Source organism: Lingula anatina, chromosome 3, assembly GCF_051362555.1.
Source record: "Lingula anatina isolate TDL-2025a chromosome 3, LinAna3.0, whole genome shotgun sequence".
In the NCBI taxonomy this organism is placed as follows: Eukaryota; Metazoa; Brachiopoda; class Lingulata; order Lingulida; family Lingulidae; genus Lingula; species Lingula anatina.
This window is the reverse complement of record NC_141769.1, coordinates 26038982-26064296: the sequence shown is the minus strand read 5'-3', so window position 1 is coordinate 26064296 and position 25315 is coordinate 26038982. Positions and strand designations below refer to the sequence as shown.

Here is a 25315-nt window from a genome sequence, read left to right as displayed (position 1 = left end):
GCAGTACCATCCACATATTTTGTTTTTATTGATATTATGAATTTCAAAACAAAAATAATCACAATATTTCCTGTGTCACAATCATGGCATTAATTGTTTGTGATTATTGTAAGCATACAAACAGAACTTTGTAATGCATTTAGGTGTCTGCTGTCTTTAAAAAGAACAAAACAAAGGAAAATGGCAAATATGGCTTCTTTTTCCCATAAAGGCAAGTTGAAACCCAACAATCCAAATCCCTAATGCCTGGATGCACACAGTTATTGCTGTTAATTGATAAGGGAGTCAAAGCACTCATTTTGTCCTACAGTGTGTGTTGCCTGGAATCCATTCTACTGATCAATCTACCCCTGGGGGTGGTCTGGACCCTCTTTTCATGGGCAATATACTTTGTCACTTTTTTCAAACTCTGGCTTAAATTCAAGTTTTAATGCACTAAGCAAGTAGTTGCATCAAATTAGGTAGTCAATATCATACACGCTTGATTATGTGTGAATGTCACAGCTTTCTATACTTGAAAAGGTTTTAAAAGGACAAAAAAGCTTATGGGAACCCAGGATAAATAAAATCTAGGTATCAAATAAAGTTCAATATAAATGAGCAAGACAGTTCCCAGCAAATTACATCACTGCAATTTTTCCCCATGGTCTACTAGTATAGTTGTCAAGTTGCCCTCTTTGCACTATGCATGAGGGCTGTTTGGCAAGTACGCTGGTAACTTAGGAGAAGAAAATCATACTGCCCCCTAGGGGATGCATGACCCATTTTTCTTTTTTCTTTTCTTACTCTCTCCCTCTCTCTCTCTCTTTTTTTCTTTTTTTTTTTTTTTTTTGCCTTTTTCTATTTTTCCTTTCTTTTTTTCTACTTTTTTTGCCAATTGCTCTACTATTATAATGATGTGGGCATGGTTTGTTTACATCTGTGCATACACCATGACCCACATTTTTATGGGCCGTTTAACCTACAAACCTATTTTTCTACCTGTAACACACAGTCCGATTATCTTACCTTTACTGCACGATGTAGAAGCAAGATAACTAAAATACATCAATTCAAAAATACCACAAAAATGTCTTTCTCTCTCTCGCTCTCTCTTGTATATTTACAGTTAACAAATGTAAACCTAAGCATTTAATTCTACTGTAGTAAAGAATACCTGTTCCTGAAAACATTAAGGACACATACCCCATTAGTCAACATCTAGATAAAAACGCCTCTGTGTAACACTGGTTGTTATCATACTAGTATTATGATTTTATGTTGATGGGCTTCATTTGTCTTCAGATAAAGTGTGATAATTTCGCCCACAAATGTCATATCAGTAGTTTGGGGGTGAAGGTGTTATTTTTGGTTTCATGCTTTTTTTTTCTACTACCTGGGCTCATATCAGAAAAAAACCCAATGGCTAAAAGGAGTTGTGCATGAATACCACAAACAGCTGCAACAGATTTTTTAACAAACACTTCGTTTAGTTTTTATCACTATGTGTCCAACTGAATTATTTCAATAATACATACACATGTACTTATCATAATCATTATAATTATTTTCAAGGACATTTGAGGATGATATTTATATCTTTTCACTCAACTTGACATGGTCATATGCAAATCATGGAATGTAATTAGTATACAAGATTGCATTCCCATAGCTACAACTCTAATAAACCTACCTAAGTCAATATAGTCTACATCCTCATTTATTCTCAATATATGATTATTTTTTTCTGTCTTTTCTTTGAAAATAATGTCCTACATAAGTGTGGGCAAATAAATGAAACTCCATATTAATTTCAAGAATGGACTGAGTAGGCTATTAAATATGTTAACAAGCCAAGCTGTAGCTCAGCTGTAGACGTAAGTTTATGTTGGGTAAACGGTTGAGCAAAGAGCCAACCTGAACTAAAAAACAAACAGATAAGCTGTGATTATGTTCAGGAAAAATCTGGTGTGATTCTTGCACCGAGGTGATATGTGGAAAGCAAATGTAGAATCACGATTGTAATGTGATAAATGGCCAGTGCCTCCATATTTATAAAGTAAGGAGGAGGGGTGCAACACTAGAACTTACAAATAACCAATCTGGTCCTCACACATATCCTCTCTCTCTCACACACACGCACACACACACACACACACACATGCACACACACACAAATGCACACACATACACACACAGGCAACTACTTCCGCAAAAACAAATTTGCAAATAAATATGCATAATTTATACAACTGCGTAACTAATATACATGCAAAAGCACTTAAATGCACATCAAATGCAAAGGGAATCATTTATTATCAGTATTCTCAGGTGAAATGTCCCTAATACAGGTGACAGAACTAGTTATGAGTACAGCAGTTCTTTTTCCTTGAGCACACAGTAAAAAAAAACATCCAAGGCATCTAATGCCTCATAAACAACCTAAGAAGGCATAGTTGTTTTTCTAAATTCGTTTTAGGACACTTTCTGCATTCTACGCCCACTACCAGATCACAGAACTGCTAACATTACTGTTTACACTGACAGCTAGATTTATCTATCAACCTGTTCTCACCTGACTTGACCAGTGCTTCACATATATCTCAATGTATATCTTTCATTTTTTATCTTAACTGTACTAATTTTTATGGCAAAACTCTGTATGTGTATGTGTGTGTGCGTGTGCATATGCATGCATCAATAACATGCACTCACACATCTGACATGCCTGTATATATGTGCATTCTCATGTTTTAGCACACATGATTTGTAAATAATGACTGAACACTTATAAACATCCCAGGCCAAGTCATTTCCTAAGCTTTTTCCACCATCTTCTGATTTTGAAACCAAGCCTGGGAAATGATTCAATAAATATTGGAAAATGGCCTCCTCGTGTTCTCGAGGTTTGATATTTTCATGAGACTTTTAGACTGGGTTCCCATACCTAGATTGATCCAACAGGATCGATTCATCTCCGAGGGGATTCTCGCTAAATTGCTTTCAGCTTAAGCGGGTTAGATGTCTGGCATGCCTAATGAAACTGCTAAACGATAATTAATTACCCCCTAGCAGCTTCAGTAGGTGTGACAGACATCTAAGCTGCTTAATTTGATTGCAATTTAAAGAGAAACCCCTCGGAGATAGATCGATCCACAGTTAGTACCATACGATCTGGGACAGCAAATGCTCATGATCATTACAATGCTTCCATTAGACCATATTATAGGACAAAAAATGTCTTACATCTAGCACACATTTCCCCACATTTCTATGAAAATCAATTCGTTCCAACTCATCAAACATGTTTGTCGCTAAGAATATTGAACACTGCTGCCCAGTAGAAACTGAAATTTCCCTTCCCCTTCACCTATTCTAATAAAGTTGATAAATATACTGGTTGAAGATTTTGAGCATAAAAAGAGACTTGGGTAAACCATTAATATCCTGGCAGCTGAACATCAATTCACCTACAAGCAATATATTTTTCACCAACCCAACGAGAATGAGAAACTAAAAATATCACACCTAACCAAAGGATCCACTAGCCTGAAATAGGAAACTGATATATGCATAATACAGTTACTGACCTGTCCTGTTTTCCACAGCATTAGTAGCATCCAGTCATACATAATGGGCAGGGCTAATTCACTAACAGCCTAAACCAGCCAACAGCAAATTGACTTTCAATGCATTACAACCAGAGTCTATTCCTATCGCTGTGTACGTCATAAAATAATTGTCTCCAAGGCTTTTGTGACCTTCTCCCTAGCTCCCAACAACAATATGGTGAAAGGAGTCTGCTGCACAACTTTTTTGTGTTTCACAAACCATTCGAAATGATCAGTCTGATACCTTTTCTCCGTCAGATGTAGCTCTTCTGGGAATATTTCTGCATTTCACCTACGCTGATTTTTTCACTTCCTGTTTAGTCTACTCATATTCCATTCAAGGTTCAGCAAATCAACAAGCAGCTGTACCGTCCATACCTTCGGTCTAGTATAAATGCTATGCTAGATCCTCTTCATCTCTCAGATACAGCAATATGGCGTGTTTTCTGCACCAGGTAGACCTGTTTGTCTTTTACAACTTGAACTTTTTATCAGTGGTGCAGTCTGACACCTGAACCGTCTACTGGATCTCTTTAAAAAAAATCCCCTTTTCTTCTGTTGACTATGTACTAATGTGGCACATTTTTGGCATCAGTCTAGCCCCGTTTTGCTAAATACAAACCCAATTATTTTATAATCTGAACAGTCTGACAACTGCCCTGTCTAGTAAAGGCCTTTCTTTCCTTAGCTCTCAATATGTCGTAATATTTTTTTCTCCTGTCAGGTAGGCTACGTGTATCTAACTAGACTATCTCTCTCTTCTCCAAACTCCCTTCTATATATACCTGCTTTAAACTGCCAATCTATATCTGTTCTTATTTCTATCCAGATTATAAAAGACTGCTTCATGGACTTAATCAATGGCAGCTGGCTTTTTTTTCCTTGACAGTTATTATATGTGGATTAGCCTTACAGCCTGTTATTTATGACAGGATAAATGCAAGGTTGTCCTAGAGCAAATTTTTTATCTAGGCTGTAGAAATCCTACTCAAAGATCAATATTAAATGCCAACACATGGAAATTTTTGTTACATAATAAAGTGACAAATAAATACTTTGATGTTAATCATAGGATTATCTAGTGTTAAATCACCCGATTAAATCCACAGATTTTTATTCTGTACAATGTTGCCCACACCATGAGTAATAACTGAAATTATGTCAAAAGATATCAAGCATTTTTTATTATCTTGAGAAAACACTTTTCGAGGTATCATATATCAAATAAGTCGTTTCTGTGTACTCTATAATTTTGTTCATTTATTTGGGTTCTAAGAACAAATTTTGCAATTTTGCAAATTGCTTGCTCTCTGAGCATTTTGATTCTTTCATTTGAATCATGAATAATGAAACACTTAACTTATGCAACATACAAACCGTCTCACTGAATTGGTTTAGTTCTTCTATAGAGGTAATTGATAGTTTTTAATGTAGATTATCAATAACTGCTACATATGAATAGCATGTTTAAAGAGTTGGAAAGATTACATGAGACTCAATGAGTGCTTTGAGACAGATGAAAGGCTGATTATCATCCACCTCCATGTTTAGGCCACCTGCCCTCCCATAAAGCGGAAGAGGAAAATATATCACTTTACATTGCATAACCAATGAGATCATGTCCAATAGATTCTGCTTTTGTACTTCCAGTCTAAAAATGAATGGTACGGATGCTATGCTGTATTATTTGATAAACATGAATCAAATTAGATGACTTAACTTTCCTGTCCTCAGATCAAACCCATATATATCGAGAAGTACAAAATTAATACACCTACAGTTAACTAAAACAAAACTGCCTCTATATGCACCATTAAATGGATTAAATTTCGGCTCCAATGTTTAATTGCCAGGTCACTGTAGCGATGGCATGTGTGGAGGCTTGGAGACCATCAAGGAATTAGCGGCACAGCTTTTAAAGTGGTGTTGGCCTTATTTAGTCCGTGGATCAGTTAGTCCGCAGATCATCTATTCTGAATATGTTATAGTCATTGCAATATCCTCACCATTGGACAAAATGTGCACAGATAGTGAAAAGCCAAAGAAAAATTTGTGAATATCTAGAGACAAGGCAGCACAGCTGTCGTACGTACAGACAAAAACCAGATAATAAAGATGCACAAAAAAGGGTTATTTTGTGGTAATTTTGATGCAATCATACATTATGCTGAAAAGCAAAATTACCACAAAATTTTATTATGTACAACAGGTAACATAGATGTTAAGAACATGTAACTTGCATAAGACTTTAGGCCCATGGCACATCTATCACCCCATTTCCATAGATTAGATCGACCTACTTTAGATCGACCTAACTCCCTGGGGGTTCACGCTAAATAGCCGTCAGCTGGGCGGACACGAAAGTTAATTACCCCCTTACAGCTTGTAGTAGGCGGGACGGACATTTAAGTCAGATAATCTGAAAGTAATCTAGTGAGACTCCCCGCGGAGATAGATCGATCTAAAATCTATGGGAATAGAGCCTATGTCTGTACATAAAAAAGTATCTCCATGGTAGAGAGAAGAGGGAACTCTTTCACAGAACCTAGAACCTGTCTCAAGGCACTCAACTGTAATGATTATCTCCCCTGGGCCTTTAACAAAATTTAAGATAAGATGTTCATCATCTTCATAACACCTACAATTTGTCGAATCAAGATGGAATATATTTGAGCAATTAAGGACATTATGATATATATATGAGAAAACAAAGGAGGGTTTCAATCATGCAACATGACTAAAAAATGACTGTAAAGTAATAATAAAAGTACCATGATAAAATATTTTCAAGTAAGAAAATAGTCAGTTTCAAATAGTCAATATCATTTTTAGACACTCATAGTATCCAACATAACACGTTAAATGATTCATTTTCTGCAAAATTTTTTACAGCTATAATTATCGGCTTGCTCTTGAATTTCAATCTTAGCACAAAACCATGGCATGCAGAATGGATTCAACATCAATGCGCTGTCATTTTGCCAGAGTTTCATAGAAATTACTTATTAGTCATCTAATTTGATTCATGTGCTTTCTCACATTCCCATTGCTTCCTAGAAAAAAATATTACAAATAATCTTGCCTTTTTAAGAGTAACTGTCACTTCAAGCTACAAAAATACCTGCTAATAATCTTGTAGAAAATTACATATATATTGATTCATCTTCTATGAAAGGTCTTGAAAATAAATTTTTCCAACATACAAATCAATTTAAAACCACGTCCACTCTTCAAAACCCAAATGACTGTCATGTTGCATCTGAAAATGATTCGAAGCCTAAAATATATATATAAAAATCTACGAAAACGCATAACCAAAGTTAATCAGTCTAAACATCTTGGAAACTGTAAACCTACATAACCTTTGCATTGCTATTGATTTTTTCCTGTCCTCAGATAACATTTGGCGGTTTCTCATTTCTTTTATTGATCTGTAAATGTTGAATTTGAGGTACTGCAAATAGAGACAGACTCACTGTCCCAGCCCAACTATTCAATTGCATCAAGTGGTCTGCAACAGTTGGGGAGAATAGCAATCACATTACTAGTATTTCATTACTTTCCCCAAATAGAAAAAGCTTGCAAAATAAGTAGATGAAAACTTTCATTATGTAGTTTTTAATAATTTGAAGACCAAATACTTTCCATTCCATACTGTCCAACCAATGTCTTTATGGAAGAAAGAACGGTAAATAATTGCATGTCATCTCCAATTAGTCAACCATAAAATATTTTCTGCAGAATTTTGGAATATGTCATGTTTTCACATGCAACAATTGACATTCTTTTCATTACTAGAATTGACTTTAAAATTATTAAAACATGGAGCAAATATTTGGTGATGTTAAACAGCTTGTGCTCATTGTATAAACATTTATTCTTTTCTGCACGTGCCACATTTTTCCTGTGGCACTAGTAAAATTTCATAATTATGCCTAATGTAAAAAAAAAATAATCTTGTTGCTCATTCAGTCAATTCCTATTAATTTACATCAAATGCTATCTGCTGACAAAATACAATTCTTATTACTTTTTATAATATGACGGAAATGCTCAGAAGTTGCACCAGTATAAATACCACCTGCTCCACTATCAAATGACATGTACTCAGTCATCCATAGCATCACCAAGATCTGATATTAAGATCCATGTACTTTGAACACAGACATCCTCCACCTAATAGTTATAATGATTATCACTAAATGCTATCAAATATATGAAAAGGTCAGATAGCAGCGTCTTCTAGGAGAGTACATAGTTTGTATAAAAGTCTAGCAATCTAAGTATGTACACATTTCTTGATTTCTAGAATCTGTTGTCAGGACCAATGCAGTAGGCATTCTAACAACAAAGAGAAAGTTGGCTGCATTACTGCAGCGATCACACCTGATGTTATACAACAATACATATTTCAATTTGATACAGCAGGTTAACATTTCACTTAAGGTGTTTTTTAAAGAGCGAATTCACTGGCCTATGAGTCAGTATGACAAAACACTCCTCTTCTCTACACTATCAGTCAAATAAACACTGTTTACGCTCGAGTTGGACAACTATCTTTCTTTACAAAAATTAAAAAAAAACAAACAAGCCAAAAGATATAACGGTTTTCCACTTATTGTGTTATTGGTGAAAATACACGGTGAAGACAACAACGACAACAAAGTTAATCCAGGGTTTTTTTCCTAAATGTTTGTTTTTTTGTTAAAATCTCTTAAGAGATTTTAACTGACAGAGCCCTCTCTGACATTGCATAGTCATGCGATATCGAGCGATAGTTTCTGGTGACCTACTTAAAACCGCGGGAAAAGCAGACAACACCACCACTATATAACAATAATCTAAGATTCATAAGATATATTCGTCTTATTGCTCAATATGCATTTATATCTACAATGTCTGCTATTCTGGGCTTTTCGTTATCCGACGCACTATACAAAAACTCGCAACTTACGTCTGGGTATTGCATCAGGCTTTTTGCGCCAGAAGTTATTTTGGTCTCGAATGAACGCGAGAATCCGCGTGACATCCCAACATCATTGGCAACGGATGCCTTGACGACCGGGAAGAAAGGCATCAAAAGCCCTATTGACAAGCACAGATTTTAGTTTTACTACAATAACGGCCGTTTTAGTGGTAAAATGCAATAGAATATATTTCCATGCGTTGTTTTCAATGTATTTCTTGTGGAATTTTAAATCTCAAAGGAAGAGTTATTAATGCTTTAATATAACTTTAAGGACAGTTTGGGCACTTGGGTACATCAAATGGGAGAAAATGTCTACATATATTAAGCCTAGGTCCCAACTGAACGTATGGGCTGCTACGTGTGGTCTACGTCGAAAAAAATAGGGAAAGTGTGGGAGTTTGTGCGTGAGGAGCACGTCCATTGTGCAACTTTTGGAGGACGTAAACAGCATGTTGGAACTTTTTGACATGATCAACAGCCGCTACGTGCGATCTAGCTACGTCCTAGCCGGACGCAAGGCACCTAAAAACCGTGCGTCCAAAACGCAGTTGGGACCTAGGCTTAAGGAAAGAAACATCCAGACAAACAAAAGAGACAAGTCCAACACAATCACTTCATAAAATATCTAGGACTGATTCATTTCAGCCAATTGACCATATTTAGAAGGGAGGGGAAGGGGGTCTGGCAAAATAAGCTCTTTCTAAGGGAAGGGGGTCTGGAAAAAATGAAGGACCAATAAAACATAAGCTATTTATAAGATATCATATGCTACACCAAAGTGTTAGTGAAAATGAAGTAAAATGGATGGAAAGAGATGCTCTTGACGCAGGTGGTCTCTAAATAGTCAAGAATAAATCCATAGAAATGCAATAGACTAAATTAATGGGATATAGTAAAAACTATTTTGTCTATAATGTGTCAAACACTGAATGGCATTCAATATGAACATAAAAAGTATTTTTTAAAGCCTGAACAATTAAAACAAATGTTTATCTTAAGTGAGTGTAATTTTTAATGTTGATCATTTCGATATTATCATCCAGCAAGTCCCCAAATAAACTTTTTACTCTTGACCAAGGGTTTTCCCAGCGAACCATCCAGTTGTCATTTGCAAACTTGGCTGGATGGCTTATGTTTTTTTTTTTTTTGTTTTGTTTTTTTGTTTTGTTTTTTTTTTTTTTTTTTTTTTGGAAAGATGATGGCTTTAGGGATACTTGGAATCCCTGAAGTTTTGTAGGAAATTACAGGTGGTAATTTTAAACTGCCTGAACCCCCAATCCTGGGAAGAGTCCTGCTCTTGACTTTAAGAATATTGAAAGATCCATAGAAATGTAATGAAACATCTACATGTGTTTCACTACCATAAAGCATAACCAAAACCATGTTTGAAAAGATGGAAGAAAATCCTCAAAAACAAAAAAAGCAGTTCAAAATAGCAGACCGAAGCAGATTGGCCTGTCTTATTTTATTTTCTTTTTTTGTAAGTTTGTTTTTTTAATTTATTCAGAACTAATTTTTCTTTATGTATGCTGTATTTTGCATGGACAATACGACACATGAATGTGTATTTAATGCTCACCTAATTGATTGTAATGTACACATCAATATGTATGGGTACACAGCTATATTTAAATAAAATAATCAGAGCTCTGTAATCTGTAGATAGTGATCACTAGATAAGTATATGATCTCAGATCTCAGATATAAGGTTGCCAAAGGTTTAACAGAACAAAGTATGGTTTTAAACAGGAGGGAAAAAAACATGTTTGTAAATCAAAGGTTGCACTTTTTCTTAAGCAACATTTCAGGTAAAATGCAGCATTTCTAGTTAGATTGGCAGTTTTCAAGGATGACCTGTTAGTTTATACATTCTAATTGTCACCCCATCTCCCTCATATATCCCACCACACTATATGTGCTCACTTCATAGTTAATAATTATTACTCACAATATCAGGATGACAGTGCTAGCAATATAGCTCACTAGAGGTACATATAGCTTAAATATGTTCATACGGGAGCTAACTTAAAAAGTGTTGGGTTAGATCTTTTTTTAAAGTTGAAGGAAAATGACAGCATGATTTGTGTCATATCTAGTGACTCACTTGGGGTTTGTTACTAAATATCTTTAGAAGTAGGCAAGTCATATATGAGAGATCCCACAATTTCTAGTCACAACAAAATTTGCCATTTCATTGGCTTCCATCCCAATGCAAAGCTAAAGTCAGGCTGGCAATTATAAAAAACAATTTCTCAGGCCATATTGGTAGGCAAATTGTGATATATATATATATATATATATATATATATATATATATATATATATATTGCCACTCTGATTTATTTTTTTAATTCTAATATTGTCTCACCCTTCCTGATAAGCAATAAATTAAGGCATATTTTAAAGTTAAAACAATGTAGAAAAGAATGTGGTAGTTGACACTCTTGAATCATGCAATTAGTTATATCATAAGATGACATTAGTGCCTAACTTCAAGTCAATTCTAAAGATTATGGAACAGAATGATGCAGAGCTGATGCAAACTGTAAAGCTACCATCTTCAAGATCTGGGAAGTGCATCATGGCACCATTCAGTTGTATATGAGAAGCTGCTATATAGGATATTTATCTGATGGGGACTTTGTAGCTAATCTAAATGTAATAAAGTAATAACTATGTTTATTGGCCAGATTATAGTCCAATCAAAACTAATGAACAATCAGAAAGTCAGAAATATGTATTTTTGACCTTGCATTGAACAATCAGAAAGTCGGAAATATGTATTTTTGACCTTGCATTGTCAGCGTGAAAAAAAGTGTATCATTTGCCTACTAGTACTTTTAATCTGAAACTAGACACATATTCTTGTGTTGTAAAGAGCGGTTAAATTCCATGCTGTATCAAATGATTCAACTTATTTGACTAGATACCGAATTACACACGGTATACTGAGAAAAATAGAAAAAAAAAATGCCTACTTCCAGTTTTTATTAACCTATCAAAGATCATGAAAGTGTCCATGTCTAGAAAGCTGAGTCAATAGATATGGAATTTTATAGGTTTAATCCTAGCAAATAAGAATATTAAGCACAAGTTAACCTAAAAAACAAACCCCTTATCTTAAGCTCTAGATTATTTTGATTTATATTACCTAAACGATACGAAATAGTTCATACAAGGCTATCTTCAAGCACTAAATAATAGAGGTCAAGGACTTCATTTCCCCATGTGATATTTTCATGAGTCAATTCTTGAGCTGGCAGCTGGTAACTTTTCCAGATACCACATTTCATAGCTTTTGCCAGATGCTTGGAGAAAGAACAAGACCTCGTATCCAGGGGCTTGCTTATTTTACTAAGCCCAAATCCATATCTTAAGAACAACTGCCTAGGTTTGCTTGGATGTGCAACAAAAACTGTTACATACTGTGAACCCAAAATTGCAAAAAAAAAAGGGTTACATAATATACATTAAACACTATCTCAATGGACTGTTTTGTATCCTTACTAGTCCTAAAAACAAGGTAAAAGATTACCTTGAAGGTGAAGTTATTCACCTGTCTAAAATCCGATCTGTATATATTCTGAACCAGCTCATCAAATAACCAGCTGTAAACTTTGTATAAAGCAGTTCTATCTTTTGATAAAATCTTTATCTCCTTTTCTTAACAAAGGGCTCAGATAACATCACATTCTTGAGTCTTGAGTAATTATTACTGTTTCTTGCACATATCAAACTGCTTGGTTTCAAAATATACATACAAATTTGCTCAATGTCACCGAAAATGCCTTTTTTTTTATTGTCAGAGACATTAGAAAGATCACATGAAGTTTGGAGATTTCAAAATTACAGTGCCATTTTGTAAAAATCAGTATTAAAATAATAGTTAAAATGACTATGAGAACTGTAGCGACTGGCCTGGTAGACCTGGGCCCCATAACTTGAAAGCATCGCGCATTGCGACCGAGCGCAAGCATCTCGATTCCATAACTTGCCCATAATCGCCCCATATAATACCCTCGAAATAAAAGGTGATATCACTATTTGCAATTCGCCATGCTTACGAGTAATCGTAGTTATGGGGCCCTGGGCTCAATAGTTCAGTGGTAGAGCAATAGCACCATGAGCAGGCGTCCCGGTTTAATCCACGATCGATCCAGGTGTTTCCCCCCAAAGCAATACAATGGTGGCAATGACGTAGGGATCAGTGGACTCTATTTTTTGCCATTGCAAGTTGGGGGGGGGGGGGTAGTGACTGGCTAGGTTAGAGATCTAGGCTGGAAAGCTCTGTGGTAGGGGACGCAAATGGTGAGTGACTGTTTGGGTTTGATCCCTGGTCGAGACAGGTGTTTTCCAACAAAACACTACAGAAACATATGAAGTATGTCTGTGTGCGTGCATGTTTGTGTTGTTGCTGTGCTCGTGTACGTGCACCAAGATTACAATGAAGCAAACCAGGCAGGAAAATTACCCTTACCTTGATGGCTGATAACTATCAGGTCGTTTTCTTCTTTGTCATTATATATGATAACTGCAGATGCATTGCGTACTTTGGCTGCATTGTACACTTTGTCGTGAAATCTGCAGTGTCCACGCTTTATCAGGGCGATCCAACGAGTGTTCGGTGGTACCTTATTTTTTGGAGCAGTGCATCCATGAGTCTGGTTGTCCTCCGTCCTTACATGAACCACTATTCCATGTTCGGGGCCAATCTTGCCTTTGTTTCCATATTTTCCCATCTCTTGGGTGTAAGAAACGGTTTCCATCGTAACTGGGTCTTTGTACGTAATGTTTATGATGGCCCATACCACCTTTCCGCTGTCACTCATAGGTGATACGTCGTTTGCACATAACACAGTTATTACTTGGTGACCACATAGAACGCATAAAATCTGAAACCATAACATTGACCTCGCTCCTACCGACGGTGCCTTTACCAGGCTTGTAAAAAACGGTTTCAACTGGCAAAAATTAGGCATTGTTCGCCTTTAACTTTACTAAGTAGCTGGCCAAGTAGTTGGTAAATCGTCTCAGCTATTGGAAAATCTGGAATTCATACGAGGAATTACCTTGAAGAAGGTCACATTTCATTGCGTTCTAGTTACCTCATGGGAAACTTTCATACCACCTTCCTACTTGTTTTGTTCTGAAGTTTACGTCACGTGATATAGCCAAGACGCGCTTGTAGGTGTCTGGCCTGTGCTGCCACCTTTTAGGCAGTTTTGCTATTACAGCGAGCGTATGTCATTCCATCACTGCTGGCATCGACATTAAGTTCCTTTTATATCAACACCAGCGAAACAACGTAGAATATCATTAAAATGATACAACATAAGCACTTAAGCATATGATCATACACTAAATTCGAGTCTTCTTAATGAAATTTCAATTTTTACTCTTAAAAGAGTGAAAAAAGAACTTGAGGTGAAGGCCTATTTCCTATACATATAATTATCTTTGTTTTTCCCCTTCTCAATTATTTCTCGAAACAATAAAATAGGTGTATGCATGCATGGTGTACTTCATACTGGCCAAATTTCTGGTTCCCTGCTGGGTAAGTGCCAAAAACGAGACCTTGATTGCTGATCATGCTAAAAAAATGATGGAGCCTTGACCAAAGTAAACAAACATGCATCTCTTTTCTGGTCTGTCTTCTATTTTCCCGAAGTGGCTTTGTTTTCTATACGTATGCTCAGACACGTGCGTAAGAGGCAAGTCCTTGAAAACATAAGAAACGTTAGCTTCAAAGCAAATATCGATTAACAAAGACCCATGCCTAAGGTATGCGATTATTGTCATCCACTTACTAATCTCACTTCACTAATTTCTTTCATATTCGACATCGTTATCATAAAGGACATAATTTATCTTTTAAAAATATTTTTGAGTTGACTAAGGTTCTACCTGACATGAAACTTCGTTTCCAAACACCTAACACACGTGATCATCCTCAGTTCATGATGATTTCACAACTGCAAAAAAAAAAAAAAAAAAAAAAAAAACACAAAAAAAAACACACAAAAAAACAAAACAAAACAAAACAAAACGATTAAACTTCTTCATGACATTTCTCACTAGCATGCAAAAACATGACTTTCACAGTAAAATGATCTGATCATGGCGTTTTATGAACTCTGCCTAGAATTTTGCATCACAAAACTTCCAAATTAATTCCAAATAAATCAATAACACGGTTTGGCAGTATGGTGTTACATGTAGAACAAATGCCTCGACATGCACCAACGCCGCAGAAACATACAGGTTATCAGAATATATATATATATATATATATATATATATATATATATATATATATATATATATATATATATATATATATATATATATATTCCGAAATTACAAATAAAAGGGTTCGAAAACCGCCTAAAACGTATCACCGACCACACAACTCGACCAAATAAATTGCGAAGCAACTATGAGACGTAAAACTAAAATATCAATCTAACCGACGAGAAGCATCACTTCGAGGTTCTTTGACATCAGCCACAATTCCGACTGTCACAAAAAATATGACAACTTAGGGGTAAATGCAGATTGCTTTCAATGTCAAGACCCAAACATAGGCTAACAGGCAGCGTATATATGTCTCATCAAAATGTACTAGTATTTCAAATATCATTGTAACAATTACCTTTTTTGGCGCCATCAGTCTAACGACCCGTACAGGTAGTTTATATGTAACTCATTCAATGTAATTGCAGCATTTACTGTTGTCGGCATTTCTGACTAAGGTTCAACCACCCGCGTTAGCGCGCTTTGTTGTTTTTCTTTACAAATTTTTTGTCACCGCGGAAAACATTTTGTTCTGATGACGATACAGAGTTATTTGATATGAAAGGGCAAATAGTCAAGGTGTCATATATTTTTGCTTGTTGTCTGCTGTTGTGTAAGAAAGAGAGAGAGAGAGAGAGAGAGAGAGAGAGAGAGAGAATGCATTAAGTGCATTTTATTTTTAATCCGCATTTGTTTATAAAGAGAATACTCAAACCAATAACATGATGCACCAGAGATCACCGCCCACACAATAATATCGGCATCTGCGTGTCCAGTGCATAAGACAAAGAGGAAGCAACATATCTTCTATTTCTCTTGTAATCTCTCTCTCTCTCTCTCTCTCTCTCTCTCTCTCTCAACTACAAATTCGTAAGTACATGTATATCAATATTATGCCAGTTGATAAACAACCTTCCAACAGGGGAAGATACTCAGCGAGGCAGCTTCTGTATCTTCTAGTCTATTCATATCTCCATAACAGTGCCACATTTCTAATGTAAGCAGATATATGTACATGCATATGGAAAGGAGCGGACACGCTTCCAATCTAAAGCCCAGGGTATGAGAAGAGGGTTTTAAGACTGTCATGACAATCATGATATGTATGATAGTGTAATGATAGTGTGGATTACAAGTAATTTCTGCAACTCGGGATGGGGAAGGAAGACTGATCATGTATTAATCGCAGCGATTCTGCAGATTGACATATAATTCATGTTGTCGTCAAGTTGAATAGTAGAAGTTGACAAGTTAAATGTACATCGCAACTGCATGCTATACTGCTTGGTGATTGCCAAGATGTTGTTGTGTTTGGTGGAGTTGTATTCACTTAGGTACATGTAAATGTATGTAACTGGGGTTTTGGTGTCCCTGATACAGCACCTTAACTGAGATCATACGCAAGGGTATCACGAAATGTTTTTTGAAAATTGGCAAAATAGCAGATATTGCGAAACAAAAGCAATAGCGTCATCTTTGGCCGATTCAGAATAGTGGACTAACCAGTCTGCGGGTCAAAATGGCGACCCACTAAAAAACTTGCCGTCTAATCCGCTAATAGACACTGAATAGATTTCCCGTGGGGAAGTATTCAAGTGGGTCGGCCATATTTGACCCTCGGACTAGTTAGTCTACTGTTCTGAATCGGACATTTGAAAAGGGAACAACTGGATCAAAATAAAGACGATACTTATTAATTTTTTTTATAAAACAGAGAGATATACTTATCAAAACTGAAAAAATTTAAAGACACCTACATTAATTTCCGCTAGCCATTTTTGGAATTTTGATAACGGACATTCAAAAGGTTCGATGCATGATAATGCAAAAGAGATCGAAGCATACCAAAATGCATATGTACATATATATATTCTACAGCGGCAAATGCTCACTGATCTAGGGCACTTGTAATCTCTTCAAAATCGTATAAACTATTGGAATATTGACCGTTAGGAAAAATACGTCAGTTACGCAAATCTCCACAGAGATACAATTATCTACATTATTATCCAGTGTGTTGATGGGATGAATTAACGGTCTATTTATCTTCCAGGGAAACATGGCAGGGCTCCAAAACGGCAACGCTTCACTACCGGTATATTGGTTTCTTGGGGAATTTGAATAATTGGGTCGCTGCTGTGCATTGGCCGCTTTGGAAAGGTCCCTTACTGTCTTGCAATTGGTTATGTAACGTGGATGCGAAACACGGTCTCAAGCCATTCTGTATCAGAGGCTATCATTAGTTCATATTTGTTTGCAATAATCATGTGACTTTTTTTACTTCAGTAGAATGCAAAACTCTCTGCTAAGTCCCTTGGCTCCAACCTTATAAAGTAAATCTGGAAGCATGCCAGGTGCGTGTCTCATCTGCCCCAACCTATAACAAGGTCTTGGCAAAAATATATATGACTGATATCCAAAATAAGATGAAAAATATAGCGCCTACTATACCTTGGGATTCTCACAAGAAATGGCTCTCTCGCAGCTCGCAGAACAGACGCTTGAATGCCCCCCCCCCCCCCCCCCCCCGCATTAAATACGTATCATGCCTCTACAATCCCGAGTCAAAAGGTCAATGCAACGAGCAGTGGATGAGATAACAATGGGGATTGTAATCAATCGCATGCTTTCTAAAGTTAATACTATATGTTTTTATCAAATATGAACTGAACGCCGCGTTGTAGCAATTAACTCAGAATCATTGGTACCCGATTCATCGCAAACTGCACAAAAAAGGAGGGGGCATGTATGTGTAAAATGCTCCAGTGTTTCTCGTTTCATTTTTTTCGAGGCTGCTGGTCACTTCAGGTTGTATGACCCCCATGGACACGGGTCAGGGAGAGGCCGGTCAAGCCATGGCAACATTTAGCCGGTTCCGGGCAAAGCTGGTTAACCTCATCCGAAGTATGCCGACAAGATTTTTGTAATGAGCGACACGGCGTTTTCTTTGCAAATGTGGGCGCCCTGCCCCCTCTCCAACAAATATTTTTTAACAGCAAATTCTTAGTGAAATTTCTGAACCAGCTTGATATTCACATTCCTATTTGGAATGTTACGTTGGCCTTTCTTAAAGCGTAAAATGTTTCGTTTGGTAAAAGTAGTGATCTGGAGGGTTATGTCCCTCGTTAAGCTTTTTACACATAGGACGGAATAAAATCTACCAACCTTATCTTTCCAGCGTACTAAGAGTCTTACTAAATATGATGACGCAACTCTTGTTTTGATACATCAACCTTCGTTTGCAATTTTTTCATCTTATAAAATCGTAATATGGCTTTCATTGTTCGCTAATACTATAGGCCATCACTCTGTATAGGAGTGTCTATAGGAAAACACAACGAAAAGGAAAACAAATGAACAGTATATTTTCACTGCTTGTGTCAATAATCATCGTGAAATCTAACACAAAACTACTCCAAACCTTTTCAAAAAAGAGTGAAAGAGTCCAAGCCGTACCGAACTTGAACCGTTGCCAAATATCGTCTGCCGCACAAATATGTGGAACCCAGAAATGTTCAGATCAAAAGGAACTACAAAAACCACATATATGTGAGTAATACTGGCCCGCTGTCAGATTGGGTAATAAACATGCCTAAAAAGGAAAAGAATGACGGCAGCAAAGAAGTCCAAATAAATCAAATTAAAAAGAAGTAAATCTTTAAAGTGAGAATCGCATTATTTGTTTATTTATTTATTTATATATATATACCTTTATATAAAATTTTTAACTGCCTTTTTTAATCAAACGATGCGCCAAGTTTAAGATTTTCAAGCAGATTACGTTTGGCAATGTTTTGGTGTCATTAAGATGTTGGATTTTTCTTTTTTTCTTTCATTCTTTTTTTCTTTCTTTCTTTCGATTCTCCTATGCATATGCAAACAGCGACTACTTTCTATATCTCACCCTAGAAAACCATTCCTCACAAAAAAAAAAAAAAAAAAAAAAAAAAAAAAAACATCAAGCATAGATGCCTCGGTTTTCATCTGGTTTACAAAAAATCTAGGCAACTTTAAAGATTAAAAGTCGATCTAGACTTCTTTTTACACGGTAGGCCCACACATTTCTAAGGTTAACTTATGTTCCCAGTCGCATTGCATTTGCCAAGCAGTTCCTCAAATATCTACCAAAAACCATTTATCATGGCAACCTCGGAAGAATGAGTTCTTAGAATACCACAAAGGTAAATAAAGAAAGGGGGGTGTTGAACTATTGGTGCATGACCTCAGGGAGAATCCAAAGTTTTGTGTTTTTGGTAACTGTACGATCAATTTAAGAATTATAACAAGATCAGTTTTATTGTAAAACATATTGGCTTTAGCATCACACAAGAAGCATAGGTGGGGATAGGTGGTGGGCATAATGAAGACAGTCCTTTCATGGTTGGTAAACTGCTGCGATTGGTTAGCACATAACACCCAAGGACTACAATTTTGCTTTTATTTTTGATTAACATTATTAAATCAATTGATGCAATATCATCAGTTTTTACATGTATTCCATGAAATGTCCCTATTTACACGCCTTAGAAAATACAGGGAAGAAAACTAGACAGAACTTAAAATCATTTGGCTCGTAAAATACCCTACTGACGAGAAGTGTACAGGCCGACAGCTGGTTGTGCAATGCACCATGCACCTAACAACGACTAAAAATTCCTAACTTTAACAGACATATGAAATTAACATTGCCTCATTTTCCCTCCACGCATCGCATTCTCACCTGTCGCATCATATTGCACTGCGTTACATGGAGTTATTCCCCCCATTGCACCCTGCGGACCGCATATTCGACGGTGACTCCTCTAGAAATACGATTGAATACGCTTAATTGGCAGCAAAAAGTTCAGTCCAGACTTAAAAAAACCCATGCAGGGTGCATTTGTTTTCCTCTGTTCATCAGTATGTTTTACTGTCAGAATTTTATATGCAATAAATAAGATAAACAGAGCACACAAACAAGCATGCATACGCAAGAACGAATAGCAGATAATAAATTATACATCAAAGTAGACTTAATTTATGCTGCTTATGGACACAGACACAACAACACAGCCGATGCATCACTCATCCTAATACATTTATATTTTTAAGTTTTGGTTACAGTGTACACTTTCTTTCACCGTACACAGCACACTGCCACTAATGAGATATATGGCGAAAATGCTCTGTAAATGAATATTTATTTGCGGATAATTTTGCATTAACGGTGTTTGAATTTTTGCATTCTTTAATTTCAAAGATTTTGAATAAGAAGAAGAGATCTCGCAACTGCACTGTAGACATTGTAGAAAGTGGAAATGGTCAAGAAACTATCAAATAAGTTAGATTTAAATAATTATGTAAATCTGCTTTCCTAGACATATTCAAATAAAGTGTGCCATTAAGAAAATTTTTCAACTTGACGAGACCAATTTAAATGCCTTTCAAACATTAAATCCCGTAAAACTATTTTTATCTTTAAATAAACTGTCTGACTTTCTGTTATTGGTTTATAAATAAATGAAGAATAACTTACACAATTCAAATAAAAATAAAAAAGCGAAACACAGTGCCTAACTCGTTGCGTCTTCTTAATAATAAGGTATCGTATGCTGATAATATAATCCAACTCATCTCTGTCAGAGGCCCTTCTACTGCTACAATATTGATTGAAAGATGCTATTTCGAAACTGCTAGATATAAAGGGTCTCTAGTAGAGAGTACACGTGATCTGTAAGTCAGGACAACTTGAAGGTGCCCAGTGAGAGATTTTTCAACGAAAACCCATTACATAACGATTTTCCTGCAGTAAATGGTAAACGATATTTTCTCCAGCTAATTTATCAACTGCAATATCTCAGTTTTGATACATGATATTAAAAATAATATTTGCACAAAAAGTTATGCCTACTTTCTGGACTGAAAGGGGGTGCGGAGTTAGGAAAATTTACTGCTAGAAAGTTTAAGAAGGTGCAGTCTAAAAACTTTTTCTACCTGAGAGATTATTTATTTATTTATTTGTTTATTTATTTATTTTTTTTTATTTTGCATCTGAATCCTATAAGCATTCGGTGAAAAACTGGGACAAATTATTTACGGTACGAGTGATTTACTGCAGCTTCATATGTATCTCTAAATCATGGAGTATCACGTTCATGAACCGTGTTTCTATGTGATGACATAAGGGTCGTGATGATTATACACGATTCCTTATTATTAGCCCGTACTTCCGCCCAAAACAATTGCCGCGTCGGTTAATGTAACGTAGGGTGAATCAGATTTTAGCAGCAAAGGTTAAGCGAGTGCGTTATTGTTTTAATAAAGATAAGACACACGCGGTGACATATGTTTATTATAAAACAAGGTGTAATACAAGAAATGTTTACGATGACGTAATACGTATACATAACAAGAATGCAAGTATCTCGCTACGGCTCGGGAGAGGAGAAAAGGAGGAATGAAGATACGATAAACACCAAATTGAACTGATAACGGCTGTCATATAGGAAGAAAGACAAATATAAAGGGTATTTTATCCTAAGAAGGATATCTAACATCTAGAGGTCCCTGATAATCACCTCACTACTATCAACTTAAATACAGATGCATGCTTATAAAAATATACCGCAGTAGATTATAGATAGGTGAGTTGCCAGAAATCTCCGAAACACAGGGTGCAAAACTGCACGTTTATAAAGAGTACCCTGTACCAGGGTCACAGATTGATTTTTCATTATAGCCTGATATTCACAGATACGTCTCTGGGTAATTCATGACACAATTCTCTTTTCGGGTTACAGAAAAGTGCACATAATTAATTTGCGGCACTAGAAGAGAAGATCACACTGAAAGGTCCGTAGGATGTACATTTTTTTATTCTTCTAACTTTTTTCCAAAACAGAGAGATGTACCATGATGCATGTTTACTAAATTATGGATTACAAACCCTGACAAAAAGTTAAAAGTGCTTGCTGGTAGGTATAGTGCAAGGGGCGTGTGCTAAATATAGTGGATAGATAACGTTAAATAAAGAGATAAACGAATCCCTATAAGGTATTTTGGAACTCGCTACTCGAATCGTTTTTAAGAAATATTTTGTTTTTTGAGAACGTCAGGAAAATTCGACGTTTTTACCTAAAAAAAATAGACAAATAAATAAATAAATGAAAAATGCACAAATGTAGTATGCCTAACATTTATAACTATGCAAGGCAAGTACTTTTAATAGAATTTTCAGTACACAATCTAGGTGTCTGCAGCACGTCGACGTCCTTGTTGTATTTGACTAATTTTTAGCAAACACGGACGATACGTAATCAAAGCATTATCATAGAGGGCTACTTAATGTACTAGATATACACTGTATACAAACACAAAGTATCCACCACAGCCACAACGAACTTCACATCACACAACGCCATTCATCAAAACGAACATTATCCTCCAGAAAATAACGCATGTCTATTGCTCTTCCGGCTTTTTCTCACGCTGGTGGGCTGAGCGATTCAATTTTTTCTTTAGCGTCCCCTGTCGTCTGGCTCGCAGACGATCTTTAAAGTAACCACAAAAATGTCGCCCCACTGGTCCTCCTTCGGGCGCAGATATTTGAGATGGAGCAAGGGGGTTAAAAAGATCGCCCGATGTTTTGGTTTAGAATTGCTTCACATATCTTTTGTTTTTGGTCGAGAAATAGATTGTTCCTACTAAAAGCGCTGTTAAACACGATGTTATTGTTTTGATTCCTATATACAGAGACCGTTCTTGCTTATCATTTATGTTGTCATTTCACTGATTAAATTCTATTTCACAGTTAGATCACATATATAGAGTGGTAATAGCATATCCTACTCGTATCACTATGGACGAGACTTTAATTCTTACCCGGTGTCACCGAGTGTGACATTTGACTCTGTGGCCGAAAAAAAGGATAAAATGGAGAATAAACAGATAGCATCGTCCTGAATAAAACACAACAAATGGTGACGCTTCAAATTCAATATTTTGTGACAGCGTGCATTGACGAGTAGGGTTGTTCAAGTTAAAGAAACATTTGATCGAATGAACGATTTGTAAAATGATTAAGTAACAGCCTCAGCTAAGAATGTCCGTGTACTGAAGTGCATCAAGGTCTGTGAAGCTCATCATTTCAGACCACAAGGTCTGTGAAGCTCATCATTTCAGATCACATTTTTTCATTGATGTAAGCATTTTGATATATTTTGCTACTATTTCTTTATGCATTACAAAGAAAGATCAACCTCAATGCATGGCTTTACAATTAACCTATATCATAAAAGGGAGGACTTTTATGTGCTCACCAAGCCTGATGGAAAAGTACCGGGGTACTAGACTTGTGGGTGGGGAAATTTCACGCCTGCGCACTGGGCCTAGGATGGTCAGATACTGTTCTTCTTATCCCTTTGTGGATGGACCTCTGTCCAATAACAATAACAACATTTTATATTGACCATAAGTATTGACCAGGCTCACCCTTCGTGAAACAAATAACTAGATGTATAAAGGTGTTATTGGGTTCGGACAGGTCTAGGTACTTACTCACAGGGGAAGTTATGTTGTGTGAGTGCGAAGAATGGAAACGGAGAGAGAGAGAGAGAGAGAGAGAGAGAGAGAGAGAGAGAGAGAGGAGGGAGAGAGAGAGAGAGAGTGGACAATACAAACATTGTAAGACGGTGGACTTCAATAATTTACTCCTGACACTGTTTTAATCGTCACTGAATGCGATTTCAAACTCGCTCATTGTAGTCCATAACATCTGACCGGGAAATACGTTGAGGAATGAGCATGCTATTCTTGTTTTGGGAGCGTGAAATGTTGGGAGTGTTATAAACTCCAAATGTCCCAAAGTAATTACTTTTGTTCCAGCAACCGCATATTCCTTGCCATCATGCCATGATTTGAACATTCAGACTGGAACTTATTTTCCTATCAATACGGTGAATTGGCCAAATTGACGCCTACTCTCTAGTGACTTTGATCGTTACTATCTTAGGAAAGTTAGAATAGCGCGAGCGAGTACTGCTTAACCGCCAAGCCAGTTCAAATAAGCCTTATAACCGACAATATAGGCACTTATTGGTTGGAAGTTATAAATTGTTCGGAAAGGACCAAGAGATTTATACGCTTTTTGCTGACGATTTACAAAAATTTGGCACTAGTGTGGTTAACGGCCATCAATATTTATTATTTATCAAAATCTGTAAACAGAAATCAGACTCGCGAAAAAGGAAATGGTTTTAAACTATATCGGAGGACACCTTATAGACTATTGGTAATAAGGGTTTCCATAAAGGCATTCTCATGAAAGGTCCTCATGTTGCACTTTTATTAAAATGCGGATGTTATTTGCGGTGACTTAAACACATTATCTTTTTAACAGGTAGTGGTTGGAAAAAAGGGGGCATAAGGTACAGGACAGCAGATCTTGTTTATAAATTGTTTATAAACTAAATTTTATAAACATCAAAAAGCTGTGAGCATTTAGTGTTATTGCGATGTTACGTAAAATTTATAAATAAAAGTGACAGAAAAATGAGAAAAAGCTGTAACGCTTAATAATTGTAAATCGGTGTCTTTGCCCATTTGGTTGGTTTTTGCAGTTTTTTCCAGTTTGGCTGAACTCTTTGGTATCTATCGGCGGAATGATATTTTTTTCCAAAGTAATTTTAATCCATTTTTTCAGAAAAAAGCATATCCCCCTTTAAAATTGCGGGCTACATTAATGTACATACTTTTAGGATGACATTTTCTTGTATCCTTATGTGGGATATCATCATATAGCGTCGCAAATTCGATATCACCATAAAGAAGCACACCAGAAGGAGTGATGCGTCACGTTTTCTCGGTTCTTTTGTCGCTTAGTAGGACAGACGGTTTTTAGGGAAGATATCTTTAAAAACGTTGACATTTATAAAACAAATGTTTATAATATTTGACTAAAACCAGTAAATCAAATATGTGTACATAGATTCGAGTATATTTAGCCCGATCTGATAAATGTTCTGACTGAATATTTCTCCGCAAAGTTACACGAGCTTTCACAGAACTTAGATTATATTATTATGTTATGTCACAAGAGCCCATTTAACGAACAGAAAGAAGGACACAGCTTTGTGCATGTAATTATGGGAAGGGACGATGTAAGGCTTCGGAATTTTGTTATCGGAAAAGAGCGTAGAACGAAAATGCGCATAGGAGGCAAGCACAAAGCTGTATTATATGAAAAGAATTTAATATGGACTTAATTAACAGAGAGTTCACAGTAACGTACAATGTACTTTTACACTGGTTATCACATTAAGTAGGTAGCAATTTTCATCTTTTTTTAACGATGGCCAATCTTGAGTAGGCTTTATTGAATAGTTTCCCTTGTTAATTTCGCGTTTGGCCCAGCCTTTTTTCATCCAAATTTTTTTTAGCAAATAATCAATTTGTGACGTTATTTGAATCACACATTACCGTAGGC

The 25315-nt window shown here is 36.2% G+C and overlaps 1 protein-coding gene across 4 annotated transcripts in view; it reads right to left on the bottom strand.

The window, feature by feature from the left end:
* The window catches only part of LOC106178106 (RING finger protein 150), a 32043-nt gene extending 18311 nt beyond the window's left edge, over nt 1-13732 (bottom strand). The window contains exon 1 of one of the 4 annotated variants that reach the window (XM_013561154.2): nt 13037-13732. In XM_013561154.2, the coding sequence (XP_013416608.2) occupies nt 13037-13538 (502 nt within the window). In that variant the 5' untranslated portion in view covers nt 13539-13732. The other 3 variants (XM_087007521.1, XM_087007520.1, XM_087007519.1) reach the window with 3 other exon arrangements.
* Nucleotides 13733-25315: the final 11583 nt, after the last annotated feature.